Below are 18,154 nucleotides of genomic sequence, written 5' to 3' on the forward strand. Positions count from 1 at the left end.
ATAATATGTAATCTAGCACCAAAATGATGTTTGCTGATTTGTTTTTACCTTCTACTTCCAAGGAGGCAGTGCCAGACACAGACCCTCCTTGGTTGGTAGCTCTGACTTGGTAGACTGTGGCATCATCATCTGTGACGCTTGCAATGATGAGCTGGTGGTAGCCACCCTTAAACTCTTGAATCCTGTACTTTAATCCATCTGCGATGATTTCTTTGCCTTGTCTGTACCATTTCACAATTGGTTTTGGATGACCAGTCACTTTGCAGACCAAGGTAGCATTGCTGTGATATCTGACATTTAGATTTCTCAGTTCCTCTTTAAAGTGTGGTGCCTGAATTGGGACGTCAGATTTGGGAGTGACAGGTTCTGATATTTCACTCCATTCGCTTTCCCCACCTAGGTTTTCACATTTCACACGGAACTCATATTCAAGACCTTCAATAAGGTTTTGCACTGAAAAGACGGTTTCTCGAACTTCATCTGTTGTCACAGCAATCCACTTGTTCTGCTTCTTCTCACGCTTCTCAAGGTAGTAATTTCTAATCTTTGCACCTCCATCCCTGGCTGGTGGCGTCCAGGCCACAACACAGGAATCTTTTGTGGCAGCAGCAATAGTTGGTTTGCCAGGAGCACCTGGCTTTTCTGTTTAAAACACACAAAAAGCATGTGACTCACGGGGTGGAACAAACAGCTTTATGAAGAGCCTATTTCATAAAAAATGTTATGAACCTAAAGTTCTATTAAGAATAACTAACCCAGAAAAATGAAATTGGTTACTTTATGCTGAGAAACTTACCAAAACACAAAGTTCCTTTTTAGAGAAAAAGGGGATAGGGTATACATGTGCCCTTTTAGATAAGCAAAAATTCAATTTAAGTGAGATCAAAGGCACTTGTACTTTAGCTGAATCTTTGCTATCTCCTTTCAAAAGTTATTTCTGTTTAAAAAAAAGTTTTACATACAGATGGAATTTTGCCATAGGAAGACTGTAGAGGTTGTACTCACCAAATGGACTCTTAATGATCACAACTGTGGAGACTTCTAGAGGGTCACTGATGCCAAGTGTGTTCTGAGCCGAAACCCGGAAGTAATACCCAGCATTTTCTGTGAGGTTCACAATTCTACAGGTTGTCACTGAGATGGCTGAAGACACCAATTGCCATTCAGCCCCTTCCTTGGCCTCACATTTCTCTACCACATAATTGGTGATCCAGGAGCCTCCGTCATCTGCAGGTGGTTTCCAGCTGATCACCACAGAGTTCTTCAATAGAGCTTCAATCACAATTGGTCCTGTAGGTTTGTCTGGTTTATCTGTTGGGAGAAAATACAATTGGAGTGGTTTCTGTAGTGTGTCTCCCAAGATATTTTTCTTTTTTCTTTAAAAACAACAAAAAAAAACCCCACTGAAAATGAAAATAAAATACCTTGTATTTCCACATCAAGGATGGCGTCCACCGTTCCAAGAACATTGCTGAGCTGAACTTTGTATTTCCCAGTGTGAGTCTTACGTTGGATATTCTTCATGACGAGATGAGTATACTGCTCAGTGTTTTCAATAGCAGTGTTTTCTGAGTTTTGCAAAAGTTTCTTGCCATGGAACCAAGTGATGGCAGGTACTGGACGGCCAATGTATGTAACGTGAAGTCGAAGCGTTGACCCCACAGCACCGTAATACTTCTCTTTCAGTGGGTAACCGGGATGGAATTGTGGCGTTGCTTGCAGGAGAAGCTTACTACTGGATTCTACTTCTCCAACCTCGTTGGTAGCTACGCAGGTATAAACGCCTTCATCTTCTTGTTCCTCGGTCATTACTGTTAGAGTATGTGTGCGTCCATCTGAAGACATTTTGTACTTGCGGCTTTGTATCAGCTCCTTACCAAATCGGTACCATTTAATGTCTGGTAGAGGCCTTCCAACAATCTGGCATGAGAGTTGAGCAGCTTCACCCAGTTTGGTGGTGACATCCTTCATTTCTTTGCGTACTCCTGGGGCCTCTCCAGCTGAAGGGTATGAAAGATAACATTAATGCATTATTGTTACTACTGAATCTATAATCCTCTGTCCTTGTATATCAGGAATGAATTCATCCTATTGATTAATACTTTATTAGACACCATTATTTACATATGAGTCTAATTCTTAAAAAGGCTTCACAGTGACTGGAGGATCATCTGGAAAGTAGAGATTCAATGAGCACATCATCATATTATTATGTAGAGTGACTTTTTATGATCGGGAGGCATTAACAATATATAGGGTTTTGGGGAAATATTAGTTCTCTATAAATCTGTAGATTTGCCCTTACTTAGGTTCACTGAAGTGGGGTACCTTTGTTGACCCTTCAAGTCTTACTAGGAGTATTAAAAAAAAAAAAACCCATTGTATTCAAGGGAGAAATTGCTTTAGGAATCAGTTCACTGCACCTAACAGTTCACTGCTGGGGTTATGTGCTTGGAATGACTTCCTCAAGAATGCATCAACTATTCCCTGTGTGTGCATATGCCAGAGTGAGCGATTTCTTTCCAAACACTTGCTCTCCAGTAAAGCTTTCTGGAGATCTGCTTAGCCCAGAGGAAGAATTAGCCTTAACATGTTGCTCAGTCTGTCAACCATAAGCAGAGAACTAACGGCTACTTACATGTTAGTTTCGTCTTTACAGACATAGCGGTTCTTCGAGGTCTGCTCAGCCCTGTCTCATTCTCAGCGAAAACCCTGAATTCATACTCCGTAGCTTCCAGCAAACCCCCTATTGTGAATTGCCTGTCCTTGATGCGGTCCTTACTGCTCTTCTTCCAGGCACTGTCTCCAGATTGTCTATATTCAACCCAGTATCCAAGGATTTCTTTGCCACCATCGCATTCAGGTTTCTCCCACTGTAGAGTGACGCTGTCTTTGGATATTGAAAGAATCTCGAGTTCTCCAGGTTGGCTTGGCTTATCTGAAATATTTGAAAACAGTTGAAAAGGAAATCAGCTTTCCTGCTGAAATAAAAGAAAAAGAGCAAAGGTGGTTTGCCTCTCTGATTCTAACCCCTTTGGAAACTCTTTCCTTACCAAATGGATCTTTGCAAACAACTGGTTCAGAAGCAGGGCTGGTCTCGCTTAGGCCAACGTCATTCTGTGCGATGATGCGGAACTGATATTCCGCATCGGGAACAAGCCCGGTGATGGTGTACATTGTGGTGGTGATCTGAGTCTTGTTGTGTCTGACCCACTTGTCAGTTGATGTCTCCTTGCGTTCAATGTAGTAGCCTGTGACCCGAGAACCACCATCGTCTCTGGGCCGGGACCAGGAGAGGCTGACAGAACTCTTGGTCACATCTAGTACTTCTGGGGGATTGCTTGGAGGCTCGGGAGGGTCTAGGAATGCAAGTGGAAAACACATGTGTTAGAGTGCAGTCCCAACTCTTGTAAGCTGGTGGCTTTCCTTTCGAAACAAAAGAGCACTGAGAGGATTTTTACAGTGTTATGGTTGGAAGAGCACTTACTCAGTGGTGTTTTTGGTATGACTGGTTCCTCAGATTTCAAGGGTTTGCTTATTCCAAACTGGTTTTCTGCTGAAACACGGAAATGGTACTCCACATTTTCTTTGAGGCCTTTTACGACCAGAGATGTACCTCGGACTCTGGAGTCGATGGTGTACCAGGCGGCTTTAGGCACTTCTCGTCTCTCGAGGACGTAGCCTAAGATGTCAGCACCACCATCATCGGCAGGGGGTCTCCAACTGACCCTTACAGAGCGAGCTTGTATATCGTCATATTCAAGTGGCCCTTCTGGAGTGTTGGGACTTCCTATCACCCTGACCTTGATGTAGACAGCCTTCTTGCCACATTTGTTTTCCAGAACCAGGTCGTAAGTGCCAGAATCATCCCTGTCTGCTTCTTTGATTACAAGCTCAGTGTGAGTTTCAGAGGTTGCAATCATGGCACGCTTACTAATATCTTGGCCTTCCTTGGTCCATTTACATATTGGGAATGGTTTTCCTTTGATTGGTATGGTAAGTCTGATGACCCCACCTTGTCTTACAAAGATACCTTCCTGGTATCTTTCATCAAGTTCATAGTCAGGGTATTCTGGGAAGAAAGGTAGGGTTACAGTTAGCATTTTGGGAGGCGGGTGTAGGAAATAAGTCTTAAGGCAATTACAGCAGAAAGTAAATGATCATATGTCTTACCAAGCATTTCCGTGACTTTGACTGTTCCTGGTACCTCAGCGGGCTCCCCAGGTCCACCAGCGTTACAAGCTAGGACACGGAATCTGTATTCAGCGCCCTGAGGTAGGTGTGTGAGAGTATACTCCCGAATCTTGGTTGGGGTGGTGTTGCATTTGGTCCATTCATATTGATCAACTTTTTGCATTTCGATCAAGTAGCCTGTGACTTTAGATCCTCCTTCATCTTCTGGAACACTCCAGGCCAGGGAGACTGATGTCCTTGTTGTATCAGTAACTCTTGGGTTTTGTGGCTTTCCTGGAGGAGCTGGGAATAAGAATAAGACAACAACATACTTGTTAAAGTTTCTGCAAAGTTGAAAATCAAATGTGCCACCTAACAATTTCACTGAGTTGTGGAAACATGGACTATAACATTAGAATATTTTTCATTTTGTAAATGTTTAATTCATTTAAATCAGTTAACATTACTTAAAGCTCTTGGTTTTTCCTTTGTCTTATTTGTGCTTTGTTTATAATCACTAATACTATCTTACATTTGCCATCAGTTTTTAAAGTGCTTCCAGAAATATTAACTTGCTTTACAATTTTAACTGTGATATAGGGTGTGTATTGTGAGTTCCATTTTAAAGAGGGAGAAATAGACTCAAGAGAAGAATATAAAAAGTTATTTGCCCAAAGTTGCCCGGGGTTGGAGTGGGGAGGGGATTGATGACAGAGGACACAACTGAACTTTTTGAGCTGTTGGAAATATTCTATATTTTGATTGTGGTGGTGGTTATACAAAACTTATAGAATTCTATATTTCAGAAGGGTGACTGTTACCACATTAAATTATACCTCAATAAACTTATACAGAAGGTATTTACCAATTGGATCCATGGCAATGGTGGGTTTGGAAGGACGGCTTGGTTTTCCAGTTCCTCTCGCGTTAATGGCTGTGACACGGTGTTCATATTCTAAGCCTTCAGTAAGGCCAGTGGAACGGTACCGTGTCATCGTCACTGGTACTTTATTTACACGGACCCATCGATCTGCTCTCACTTCTTTGCGCTCCACAATATATCCAGTCACTTGGGAGCCACCGTCATCTTCTGGTGGGTACCAAGTAAGTGTCATGCCCTCACGTGAGACATCAAATATCTGTAACGTTTCTGGAGGTCCAGGAATATCTGCAGCAAGACAGAGGTTAACACAACATGGCACCATGAATAAATTGAAGACTCATACATTTGTATAAGTGTGTCTTGTATATACCATCTTAAAATGGTACATATAAGACTCTTGCAACTGTTTTTCTCATGTTTTCATTTTTGTACTTTTCTTGCTGTTCCTCATTTTCTTCAGTTTTATAAACATTTATTAAGCATGTATTCTGTATTGTTTCTCACTGTAACAGCCAGTCCTCCCTCCCCCCTTTCCTTCCATCCATCCTTCCCTAATTCCCTCCTCCTCTCTTTCTTCCATTAAAAAAAAAACCCAGCTCTGTTGAAAACTTCCAAGAAAAGGAGGTTTAGAGACCTTGGAAAGACCCTGGGATTAACTTTGTGACCTATTTTTACTTACATGAGGGTATATTAAGAACAAATTCCTTCCTGTTAATATTTAGAATCAGAGGTGGGGAGAGTGGTGGTGGGGGGGGCATCCAGGACTTACTGATGCGGCTGCGACATTCTATAACCTCAGATTGCAAGTACGAGCCGATCCCGAAGCGGTTTGTCGCAGCGATACGGAACACATACTCGTTTCCTTCAGTGAGTCTGGTAAACTTAAATGTTGTTCTAGTCACTGATTCAGACACTGGCAGCCACCCTGGACGATGGGCATCACGTTGTTCTACCACATAGCCACTCAGTGGAGCACCACCATCCAGTTCAGGCGGTCCCCAGGAAATGGTCACTGAAGTAGCATCAATTTCTTCAATCTTGATAGGCCCAGTTGGTTGTCCAGGCTTGTCTATGAAAAAAAAAAAAAAAGAAATCCCGGAGGTTAATTTTCACTTCAAATCAAAATTGGGTGACTAAACAACAACAGCTTGCTTGTGTCTTGGTCTCTCATCCTTACCAAGAATGATAACTTTAATGGTCTCTGAAGTAGTTCCGGTTGCATTCTTCAGTTCAAGTATATAGTCTCCAGTATCTCTGATAGTGGTTTCACGAATGGTTAATTTAGCTACCTTAGTATGAGTTTCAACTGTGACACGCTCTGATTCTCTTAGTTTAGAGCCAGCAAAGAACCAGGAGGCAGCAGGAGGTGGGCGACCAGCAATTGGTATCACCAGCTCTGCTGGTCTGCCGGCTGGGACGTGGATGGTCTTTTGCGGCATTGTAGAAAGATCGATTGCTGGCAACACTATGAGAAGAAGTAGGCATTTATTCATAAGTATTATTTCTAATGACAAAGTGTCATGAATTCTGAATGTTTCCTTCATTTTCCTTTACCATTATTGTTATTTTGGTGATTTGGTACATACCTCTGAGGTCTTGTACGGTCACAGCTGTGATGATCTCTCTTGGTTCTGACACACCTTTCTCATTTTGTGCCCTTACTCTAAATAAGTACTGTTCACCTTCATTCAAGGAAATAACAGTGTGCTCTAGGACTGTGGGTTTTAAGGAGACAACCTTCATCCATCTCTCGGTGCCAGCTCTGCAGGCCTCAAGAACATAGCCAGTGAGCCGGCTACCACCATCATAGAGTGGTTTTTCCCAGGCAAGGGTAACAGTCGATTTGGTGACATCGACAACTTCTAGCTTCACAGGCACCAAAGGTACTTCTGAGACCAGAACTGCATCAGATGTTTCACAAGGTTCTCCAATGCCATAAATATTTTCTGGCAGCACTCTGAAATAGTACATGGTTCCTTCTATAAGTCCAGAAATTCTGTAGAGCGTCTTGCTGCATTTGGTAGTTACTGTTTTGAATGCTCTCATGGCAGCTTCACGCTTCTCAATAATGTAATTGTTGACAGGAGCTCCACCATCAATTGTGGGAACTTCCCAAGTAATGGTCACAGAATCTCTTGATACTTCCTTAACTTTCACTGAAGGACAGGGACCAGGAGTATCTAAAACAAGAGAATGAAAGATCCATACTTCCTATTTGCCTGATTGGTTGATAGATTTTTTGGGGGGCAGGAAAATAACATAGTTCCTTTTAGAGAGGTGATAATCAGAGGTCAAGGTGTATCTTTTTAAAGAATCTACTCACAGCATAGTTGATTTTAAGACAAATACTTACCATATACTTTAACAAGGACAGTTGCTGATTTCTTGCCAGATTGGTTTTCAGCTTCAATGGTGTATTTTCCAGCATCATACCGGTTAACTTTGTCCACAATAAGTAAAGAGTAACTCTCAGTGTTGTCAATGACCGCCCGGCTTGCAAGGTCAATGCCCTTCTTGCTCCATGTGATGACGGGTGGTGGTCTTCCAGATACAGACACCATCAGCCGCAACGAGGCTCCAGCTCTGATGGTCACAATCTTCTTTAAATCATCTGCAAGCTCAAGATCTGGTATTTCTGGAAAGTAAATGTCAAAACTTAATTAATTCATGAACAGGTGTGATGAGAAAATAATTCACCTAAAGCCTTACATTATAAATACCTAGTCTTTCTATGGGCTCAATTTCAGCAGTTGACTCGCTGTATTCACTCATGCCCTTCATGTTCACAGCAGCAACTCTGAAGGAGTATTTCTGGCCCATTTTAAGGTCTGTCACAGTGAATTCATTATTTCTTATTGTGGTGTTGGTATGCACTCGGTACCACTGATCAGTGTCCTTCTCTTGCATTTCAAGAACATATCCTGTGATGTCAGTGCCACCGTCATACATGGGCTTGGTCCAGGCTAAACTGATGCTGTGTTTGGTGGTATCTACAACTCTCGGAGCAGAAGGTGGTCCAGGGGTATCTATGAAATTTTAAAATAAGCATGCAGGTATTACACAAATAAGGAAGCTTGAGATTTGTATTTTTGGTTTTCAAGACTCACTGAGGCATTATTGTTCTTTGTCCACACTCACCAAGATACTCTCTGTAACTAGGCTCTTCTGATATTGCAGGATAGCACTGTATGCTCTATTATTACTATTATTAATGTTTTAAGAGTTAAACTTCTTTAGAAAGGTAGATGTTTCTTTCTGGCCACTTTGGCTAGCTATGCTGTGTCCTGCTAAGCTCATTGCTAACAGTACCCATTCTCAGGGACTGTTCTTTAGTTGCTCAGCTTTCAACAGGGTTAATATCACTTGTCACCTCTACATTGCTAATAAGTACAGGAATAAGTTTCTTCTACTTCCTCAATTCAATCCAAGTGATTTATTCCTTTTAGTTCTTGGGCTTAAACTTTGTACAAGGATTTGCCACTTATTTCTGAAGCTCTTGTGACAATTACTTTGTTAGGTGCTCACTAAAATACAAGAAGCTTTATGTTCTGCTAAGCCTCTTAAAAGAGATGTTGTCTTTTTTTCTTTTCAGTAGTTATTATCATTACAACAAAATTCTCTCCATTCTTAGGAAGATTTGCAAAATACATCCCTTTCATATTGGTAGTAGAATGGTTTATTTTTTTCACAGATTGGAAAAATACTGCAACAGTTTTTAGCAATGTAACTGCTAACTTATTGACAGAAGTAGTAGTTGAAAAGTTTTCTGTCTTAGGCTGTATTTAAGATCCTTCTAATAAGCATATGCCTTTCTAGACCATTCACAAATTCTACAAGTTATTGGAAAAGGCATGTTGGAAAATTACTTGTAATGTGGTTTTGGTGGGCATTAGGGTTATGTATGATTCTTGGAACTCACATGATGGTTCTCTGCAAGAGATAAAGTTGGAAGCTTCGCTGGGTTCACTGTTACCAGCAGCATTTACTGCGGTCACCCGGAACTGGTAATCACAACCTTCCATCAGGCCAGTCACCTTCAGCCTGGTATCATACACCACATAGTCTTTGTTCACACGTGTCCAGCGCAAGCTCTTCTTCTCACGTTTGTCTACTAGATAGTTGCTGATCTCGTTGCCACCGTCAGATTCAGGTTTTGTCCACTGAATGATGATATGCTCTTTGCCAGCCCCAACTTCTTCAGGTATGCCAGGTTGTGATGGAATAGCTGTTTATATTTTTATGAAAATAAAAGGATGATCAGAATCACACAAAATCACCATTGCTATGACTGTCCTCCCTTCTCCCTGATCCCATTACATTTCAACTGCTGAACTGTTTGAGTGTTAATACTCACTGAAGGAGTTTCTGGCGACAATGGGCTCTGATTCAACAGGCACACCAGGGCCATATTTGTTTACTGCCCGCACTCGGAATATGTATTCGTTGTTCTTGATGAGTCTGGTAACCACATAGGATAGGGTTGGGCATTCGCCTTCCACAATCACCCAGTTGAGTCTGCTAGTCTCACGTCTTTCCACGATGTAGTGAGTTATTTCTGCACCTCCATCTTCCTGAGGAAGGCTCCAGGCTAAAGTGCACTTCTCCTCTGTTACTCTGCTGACGGTGAGCTTTCCACATGGGCCCGGGGAATCTGAAACAGGTGTAAGGATGAGCAATGAGGAAGGTGTTTCTTTCTGCCCACGCTTGAGAAAGCTATGAAAATCAAAGATCATTTGACATACTTACCGAGAACTTTGACCACGACAGACACGGCCTTGGTCCCACTGGCATTCTTCACCGTTAAAGTGTATCTTCCACTGTCACTTCTGTCACAGAACTTGATCACAGCAGTTGCTCGTTTGCCAGTGTACTGCAGAGAGACTTTTTCACAGAGATCTAGTTCCTTGTCCCCTTTGGTCCAGATAATTTTGGGTTCAGGTTTGCCACCAACTGCAGCATCAAGAACAAGATCCGAGCCTGCTCTGATGGTAACCAGATCACCCTGTAATCTGGCATCGAGTTCGGCTTTGGGTGGAGCTGTCATAGGCAAAATAGATGTGAATGAGTATATGATAGTTTATTGTTATATAAATTGTGATAACTTAAAAGGAGAGCATTGACTATTCTTTACCGTATTCATCTCGGCAAGTGATGGGGCCTGTAGATTCTGATCCTTTGCTAATTACGCCTGCTGCATTCTTGGCCAACACACGGAATTCATAAGTGTCTCCTTCACTGAGAGCAGTAATGGTGAAGAAATTGTCAGATACGATGGTGTAGTTGCACTTGAGCCAGCGACCATCTCCAACTTCACTGACTGGCTTACGCTCTATGATGTAGCCTACAACCTTGCTGCCTCCATCATACACTGGGGCAGACCAAATCAGTGACACCGTTGATCTGGTGACATCTGTCACCTCTGGTCTTCCTGGTGCATCTGGAAGGGATGCAAAAATAAGGTTAAATGCAACTCTGAATTTTGCTAGTACCAATAATGATGACGATGATGGTGACGATGATGATAAACAAATGTACCCTTAAATTCTGATACCTACCAACTGGGTTTTGAGCCATCATAGGTCTTGATGCTTCACTGGCTTTGCTAACGCCCGCGGCATTGAGTGCATACGTTCTGAACTGATATTCCAGTCCTTCTACCAAACTGGTCACTTTGTAGTTGCACTCTAAGCATGGCACTTTGTTTTCTTTCACCCAAAGAATGGTGTTTCGTTCTTTCTTCTCAACCCAGTAGCCGATGACTTTACTGCCACCATCATGATAGGGTTCTTCCCAGCGAATAGACATGGCATTGGCAGACACGTGGTAGACCTCAGGTCTGGTAGGTGCACTTGGTGGGACTAAATATAAGCAAAGGTATCAAATATGAATACAGTTTTATAAAATTCAGGGGAAATATTTAATAATAGAGACTTGGAAATATGATTTTTATTTTTCTTACCAAATGGATGCTCAGCAACGACTGGTGCTGATTCCAGAGGCTTGCTGACACCAAATCTGTTCTCTGAACTGACACGGAAAGAATATTCCATGTATTTTGTGAGATGAGTGACTTTAATCTGAGTGCGCTTGACGCTGGAATTGACAAGCTGCCAAGCTGTTGTACCTGACTCACGCTTTTCAACTATGTAATTAGTAATATCGGTGCCTCCATCATCTTTAGGTTCAGCCCATGATAGGATGCATGATTCAGCTGAGACAGATGAGACTTCAATGGGACCAGTTACTGGACCTGGCCTTCCGATGACCACAACTGTGATGGTAAATGTTTTAACACCAGCTGTATTTTCCAGGGTCAAGAAATACCTTCCAGAGTCACCTCTCATGCTGTCCTTTATAGACAGGGTGGTTCTGTCTTTTGTTGTTGTGATACTCACTCGATCTGTCTCCTTAAGTCTCATTTCTTCCAGCTTCCATGTTACTTTGGGGGTGGGACGACCACTGATTGGCACGTCAATGGTAAACGGGCTGCCTGCTTTGCAAGTTATGAGCTGATTGGTAATTCCAGTGAGATCAGCTGTGGGCTCAATTTGAGGCTCCTTGATGATGACAGAAGAGAAGGCTTCCCTGGGTTCACTGTAGCCAGCATCATTCTTGGCCTTCACGCGGAATTCATATTCAGTGTTCTCAGTGAGGTGCTCCACCGTGAAAGTCAGCTGTTTGGTGTGACCAGCTTCAACCCAGAAGTCAGATCCCTTTTGTCTCATTTCGAGCAGGTAGTCAGAGATTCGGCTGCCTCCATCATGGTCAGGTTTAAGCCAAGCTAAGACTGCAGAGGATTTGCTTGTGTCAATGACATCAAGTCTCTTCGGTGGAGCAGGCTGTTCTGTGGCTACCATTGGTTCTGGCATTTCATAGGGTTCACCAACACCGTACTCATTTTCTGCAGAAACACGGAAATAGTATGGAACGCCTTCTACCAGGTCGTTGACCTTGAGGATCTGACGAGTGCATTTTTCACTGACCACTTGCCAACTACGGCGACTGGCTTCTCGTTTCTCTAACACGTAGTGATGGATTCGGGCACCCCCATCAAGGAGAGGGGCATCCCACATCAATGTAACAGATCCCCGGGTCACATCCTTGAAGGTAATTGGGCCAGGTGGGCCTGGAGAGTCTAGCACCTTTACGGTGAATGTGATTGACTTACTACCGCTGTTGTTTTCCACAGTAAGGGTATATTTCCCTGCGTCGTTTCGGTTGCAGTTTTCCACGGTGAGGGTGCTGAAGGAGTCTGTTGTATGGATATCAGCCCGAATGCTAAGGTTAGAGTCAGGTTTGCTCCACACAGCTGTTGGAGTCGGTCTACCCTGATAGGCAATGAAGAGGCGAATACTGGCCCCAGCTCTCACAATATGAGTCTGCTTGAAGTTGGCATCGATGTCTAACTCAGGAGCTGATAATCGGTCAACTGCTTTAATGGTGCCGGTCACTTCACAGCTGTCTCCTTTTCCAGCACCATTGACAGCACTAACCCGGAATTTGTATTCTGCACCTGCTTGTAGATCAGTAACCGTATATCTTGTTTTCACACATCCTTCTGCATTCACCTTGTGCCAGTCTCCTAAGTCAGCTTTGCACATTTCAATAATATACCCAATTATCTCCATCCCTCCGTCAAACACTGGCTTAGACCATTCTAAGCTCACAGTTGTCTTTGATGTGTCTGTCACTTTGACCACAGTGGGAGCACTTGGTGGGCTGACTGGCTCTCTACATTTGATTAGTCTTGAGATACCACTTGCAGGTCCTACTCCTGCAGCATTTTCAGCCATGACACGGAATTCATATTCATTGCCCTCTGTCAGACCGGTGACTTTGAATCTTGTCTCAGAGATTGGTCGTTTGCTGATCACTTTCACCCATCGCATGCTTTTCTTTTCTCTCCTTTCAAGGATGTACTGTTGAATTTCACTGCCACCATCTGATTCTGGCCTTGCCCATGTCAGGGTAATGCTATTGCCTGTTACATTACTAGGTTCTGGAGTGCCAGGGGAATCAGGAGTAGCTGTAAAATGAAAACAAAGAAAGAAATAAACCAATTAGACACATTTGCTTGGAAGTTAACCTTATGACGTAGTACCACTTAGTAAAAATGGTTGCTTACTGTACTGTATTTGAGCAACCACTGGGTCAGAATCCAGTGGCCTGCCAACACCAAACTTGTTGACGGCAGAAATACGGAATTGGTATTCATTGCCAGTTATTAGTTTAGTGGCGGTATAGCTGAGGGCTTCACAATTATCCTCAATTAGCGCCCAAGCAAGTCTGCTGGTTTCCCGTTTTTCAATGATGTAGTGCGATACGGGAGCACAGCCATCATTGAGTGGAGCATCCCACCACAAGGTCATCTTCTCGCCAGTTATACTGGTGAATCTTATTGGCCCAACTGGTTTTCCTGGTGTATCTATAAGAAAAAGGTTCCAGAGTTAGTTTCTTTCTCCTTGTCCATTAAAATGCAAGCAGGCATGTCTTTAATCCAAGTCCTGTACATTGTAAGATTAAGAAGCTATTTTAGGAGTACCTTGTACTTTCACTGTAATTTCTGCTTTTGTGGAGCCAGATGCATTTTTGGCTTCCACTCTGTATACACCACGATGGTCCCGAGTAGCATCTCTGACAAAGAGGCTGGTGGATCCAAGGACATCAGTTATTTCCATATTCATCCCCTTCTCAATTTCTTCCCCATCTTTGAACCAAGTTACTCGAGGTACTGGTCGTCCTTGCACCAAAGCTTTAATTCTAAGGCTCCCTCCAGACTTAATAGTGACACCCTCAAAGTACTCAGGGCCAAACTCTACAATCGGTGCAACTATAAAAGAAAGAGATAATATGCATTAGTTTGGCTTAATAAAGACTTAAATAAGCATGTTTTTCATTAGCACCATATCATAAAGCCTGAAAGAGTAATGCTTATACCAAAGGCTATTTTGAAAGTAGGATTGATAGTTGAGAATTTAGAGTGTGGGGTTAAACATTTGCCTATTATTAGGTTATCGCCTTTGTTATATCTGGCATGTTATTAATCTTGCATTTCCACTTGCAAAAAGAGAAATGAAACATTTACGGATCATTTACTTCCTAATACTGCTGCATATTCAAACAAGTTCCTGTGCCGGGCCATCAGCTGCACTCAGGCAAGGTGATAATTGTGCTGTTGGACCTGTGTTGAATTTTGGTAACTTCAGTCGAGAGGGACAGTTATTCTTGGGACCTTTTTTTCTTTATTTATTATAAATGACTGAAATCACAAAGCTAAAAACTCATTCCCACTTGCATGCTATTTATATGGAAATGAAATAATAGACGTGGTAAAAAGAATTGATGTTAATTACATTTTTTTCTCCTCTTCATCTGAAAGGTAGAAAATCTAATTCATCCACCTAACAACCTTTGGTAATCTGTATGAAACGTTGTTTCTCTTCCCATTTTTATAGACCAGGGGCCCAATATATATATATATATATACACATATATATATATATATATATATATATATATATGTATATATATTTTAAAATGTGAATGCTCTTAGTTACATTGGAAATTGGTTGTAAATGCTTACCATTTTCATCCCTTGTCATAATAACGCCAGAAGACTGTGAGGGCGGGCTTATGGTTCCAACAGCGTTTCTTGCAAGTATTCTGAACTCATATCGATCCCCAGGACTAAGTCCTGTTGCCGTGTACTGGCATTCGCTGACATCACTAAAGTTGCATCTGGTCCAGTGATCGCTCCCTTGCCGTTTCTCGATGTTGTAGGCCACAATCTTACTGCCTCCATCACGCAGTGGTGGGTTCCATTTCAGAGTGATGGTTTCCCGGGTGACATCAATGTAGTCAGGGGTGCCAGGTGGGTCTAAAAATTAGATGCAAGTTAAAGGCATCATTATTTCTGTAATCAACTCTTAATCTTCAGTGGAAGGAAAATAAATAAATCCCCCAAACTCATTTTAGCCATTAATTGCAATTTTTTTTGTATCAGAGTCTTTAACAAAAAGAATTTTAAATTGCTCTTTTAGACTGATTTAAAATCATCCCCCTTGCTTTACTTGACCAGCTCTCTAGTGACAAGGAAATATGTGAGAAGGTGATACATGGAAGAAAAGCAGTGTTTGAGTTGTCACTAACACATTCAGTTGTGGAATTAAGTATATTTGAATAATCCTCAGTCACTTACCTACTGGGGAAACAGCTAAGGTAAATTTGCTTGGGTCACTAGGTGAGCTTAGGCCGGCAGAATTTTCAGCGTATACACGGAACTGGTAATCCAGGCCTTCCATTAGTCCAGTAGCTCTATGTTCTCTTCCAGATATTGGTGATGTGTTAATTCTTTGCCACAGGATGCTATTTCTTTCTTTCTTTTCAACATGGTATCCAGTAACTTCTGAACCACCATCATAAACTGGAGCATCCCAAGTTAGGGACATGCCATCAGAAGTCACATTGTATGTAACTGGCTTTCCTGGGGGGCCAGGAATCCTAAACTGGTGTTTTGCCACAATGATGTTTGAGTCAAGTGGCTGGCTGACTCCATATCTGTTTTCTGCCCTAACTCTAAACTGGTATTCAGCATCTTTGACTAGATTAGGAACTTTGAAGGTTGTCCGGGCAACACTGGAACACACCATCTTCCAATTAGTTTGTGAAGCTTCTCGCTTCTCAATGCTGTAACAGGTAATTTCTCCTCCTCCATCATCATCGGGCACATCCCATGATATGATGACACTGTCAGCCTTGATTTCATCAAATCGAATGGGCCCTTTGGGCTTTGATGGTGGGCCGAGTGTGATGATTGTAATGGGAAATGAGTTTCGACAAACTGCGTTATCGAGAATAATGGTGTATTTCCCTCCATTCTCCTTCTTTGCATTCTTAATACTCAAAGTAAGTTTGTTTTCAGTTTTACTCAAACGAACATGTTCGCTTTCTTTCAATGGCAAACCGTCTTTCAGCCAACTGATAGATGGTTTGGGTTTTCCTTTATAAGGTAACTCGAGGTGCACATTATGCCCAATTCTCACAGTGACTTGTGCCCCAGGGATTTCTGACAGGTCAACTTGCGGTGGAATTACAAGTTCTTTCACTGTAATTGGCCCAATAGTGACACCATCACTCAGTCCTTTCTCATTTCTGGCAGACACTCTGAATTCCAGGACTGAATGTTCCTTGAGTTGGCTAACCTCAATTTCACATGTCTTACTTATGCCAGCATGTGACCATGTTTGTTCGTCTTTACCTTTCCTTTCCACAGTATAATCTGTGATGACACTACCACCATCAAAGTCAGGCTTGGTCCAGCTCAGGGTAACAGATGTTTTTGTTGAGTCTTTCACTGAGAGATCGCGTATAGGAGCTGGTACTTCGGCAGCCTTCACTGGCTTTGTAGTTTCACAGGGTTCCCCGATTCCAATTTCATTTTCTGCAAGAACTCTGAAGAAGAATGGAGTTTTCTCTGACAAATCTGTTACCTTAAAAGATGTGCTAGAACACTTGTGTGACACTGAAGACCATGTTCTCTTGGTGGCATCTTTCTTCTCAATGATGTAATTAATTATGGGAGATCCTCCGTCAATGAGAGGAGACTCCCAGAGCAATGTGACTGTGCCTCGAGAAACATGTTTAATCTGTAGTTTCTGGCAGGCAGCTGGTGTATCAAGCACTTTAACGCTCACAGTTGAAGACTTTGGCTGACCAACGCCATTTTCTATTGTGAGAATATATTTGCCCGTATCATTGCGAGTGACTTGAGGAATAATGAGTAATGAAGATGAATCAGTGTTTTGAATGCTGTATCTGGCATCACTGCCAAGATTCTTCTCATCTTTTCTCCATGTGACAGTAGGTGGAGGTCTGCCTTTGAAGGGAATCAACACTTGTACGTCTTCACCGGCTTTAGCTATAATGGAGGTCCTGAGAGCCACATCTAGGTCAATCTCTGGTTCCTCTGTAGACATAAAATGGGCATATACAATGAATTTTAAAGCAAGGAAATGAGTGATTTCCTCTATTAAAAAAATAAAAACACAATCATACCAGTAGGTACGTACCAAGTATATCTTTGGCCTGTACGGGTTCAGTCATTTCTATAGGTTCCCCTTGTCCGGCACAGTTTACAGCAGATACCTGGAAGTAGTAATTGACTCCAGGTTTCAGGTTAGCTACCACATACTCTGTAGTTCTGACCTCTCCTTTTGTAGAGACAACAGTCCATTCCTCTTCCTCTCCTTGTCTCATGCCAACAACATATCCAGTAACAGCACTGCCCCCATCGTAGATGGGTTTACTCCAGCCAAGAGTGATGGATGATTTAGTTGTATCTTCAATTCTTATCTTAGCCGGTGGGCCTGGAGGATCTGGCATGGCCAATCACAATACCGTAATTACATAATCATGTACAGTTTGGTGACATGAAAGAAGACATAGGTGAAGACACCACACTTACCAATAGGATCAGCAGCTTTGTAGAAGTCAGATGGTTCAGAAAATGGACCCTGTCCAGCAGCATTTATAGCACAAACTCGGTATTGATAGTCACTGTGTTCCGTGAGTCCTGTCACTTTCTGTCTGGTGTCACGGATCGTCTCCTTTAGGACTTTAAACCATCCCAGACTCTTCTTGTCTCGTTTCTCAAGGAAATAGCCGCTTATGTCACTACCACCATCTGCAGCTGGCCTGTTCCAGACAACAGTCATCGAATTCTTGGTTATCTTTGTCACCTCTGGCACGCTCGGAGGCCCAGGTGTGACTGTTTAGAAAGGAAGAGGAAAATGAGTTCAAAGGATCAACATTACTGATAAATTCTACCTTTTAATCTTCAAATCCTATCTAAGAATATTAGTTTCATTTATTATACTTTCTACCTGGTGAAAAGGATGATAATGAGAAGCGATATGATGAACAAGAAAATAAAAGTCAATCAAGCTCTGAAAACATATTCATAAACTAGCAGAATAGTATGTATGTATGTATGTATGTATGTATGTATGTATGTATGTATTGGCCACGTTGCACGGCTTGAGGGATCTTAGTTCTCCAACCGGGGATCGAACCCGTGTCTCGGCAGTGAAAGTGCCAAGT

General features: G+C 42.3%; 1 protein-coding gene across 1 annotated transcript in view; it reads right to left on the reverse strand.

Moving 5' to 3' along the window:
* The window catches only part of LOC309809376 (titin), a 299,194-nt gene that overhangs the window by 10,101 nt on the left and 270,939 nt on the right, over positions 1-18,154 (reverse strand). The window contains exons 299-323 of the mRNA XM_082630429.1: positions 17,520-17,822; positions 17,125-17,430; positions 15,255-17,021; positions 14,640-14,933; positions 13,599-13,886; positions 13,182-13,481; positions 11,016-13,082; positions 10,612-10,914; positions 10,188-10,493; positions 9,803-10,093; positions 9,411-9,707; positions 8,976-9,281; positions 7,777-8,082; positions 7,410-7,691; positions 6,643-7,236; positions 6,234-6,521; positions 5,826-6,125; positions 5,039-5,341; positions 4,174-4,476; positions 3,488-4,072; positions 3,054-3,359; positions 2,639-2,938; positions 1,425-2,000; positions 1,006-1,311; positions 49-642 (exon numbers count right to left, since the gene is read on the reverse strand). Coding sequence (XP_082486555.1) covers positions 49-642; positions 1,006-1,311; positions 1,425-2,000; positions 2,639-2,938; positions 3,054-3,359; positions 3,488-4,072; positions 4,174-4,476; positions 5,039-5,341; positions 5,826-6,125; positions 6,234-6,521; positions 6,643-7,236; positions 7,410-7,691; positions 7,777-8,082; positions 8,976-9,281; positions 9,411-9,707; positions 9,803-10,093; positions 10,188-10,493; positions 10,612-10,914; positions 11,016-13,082; positions 13,182-13,481; positions 13,599-13,886; positions 14,640-14,933; positions 15,255-17,021; positions 17,125-17,430; positions 17,520-17,822 — 11,871 coding nt within the window. The remainder of the gene's footprint in view (positions 1-48; positions 643-1,005; positions 1,312-1,424; positions 2,001-2,638; positions 2,939-3,053; positions 3,360-3,487; positions 4,073-4,173; positions 4,477-5,038; positions 5,342-5,825; positions 6,126-6,233; positions 6,522-6,642; positions 7,237-7,409; positions 7,692-7,776; positions 8,083-8,975; positions 9,282-9,410; positions 9,708-9,802; positions 10,094-10,187; positions 10,494-10,611; positions 10,915-11,015; positions 13,083-13,181; positions 13,482-13,598; positions 13,887-14,639; positions 14,934-15,254; positions 17,022-17,124; positions 17,431-17,519; positions 17,823-18,154) is intronic.

This window comes from Mesoplodon mirus (genome assembly GCF_964341445.2).
Source record: "Mesoplodon mirus genome assembly, chromosome: 8".
Lineage (NCBI taxonomy): Eukaryota > Metazoa > Chordata > Mammalia > Artiodactyla > Ziphiidae > Mesoplodon > Mesoplodon mirus.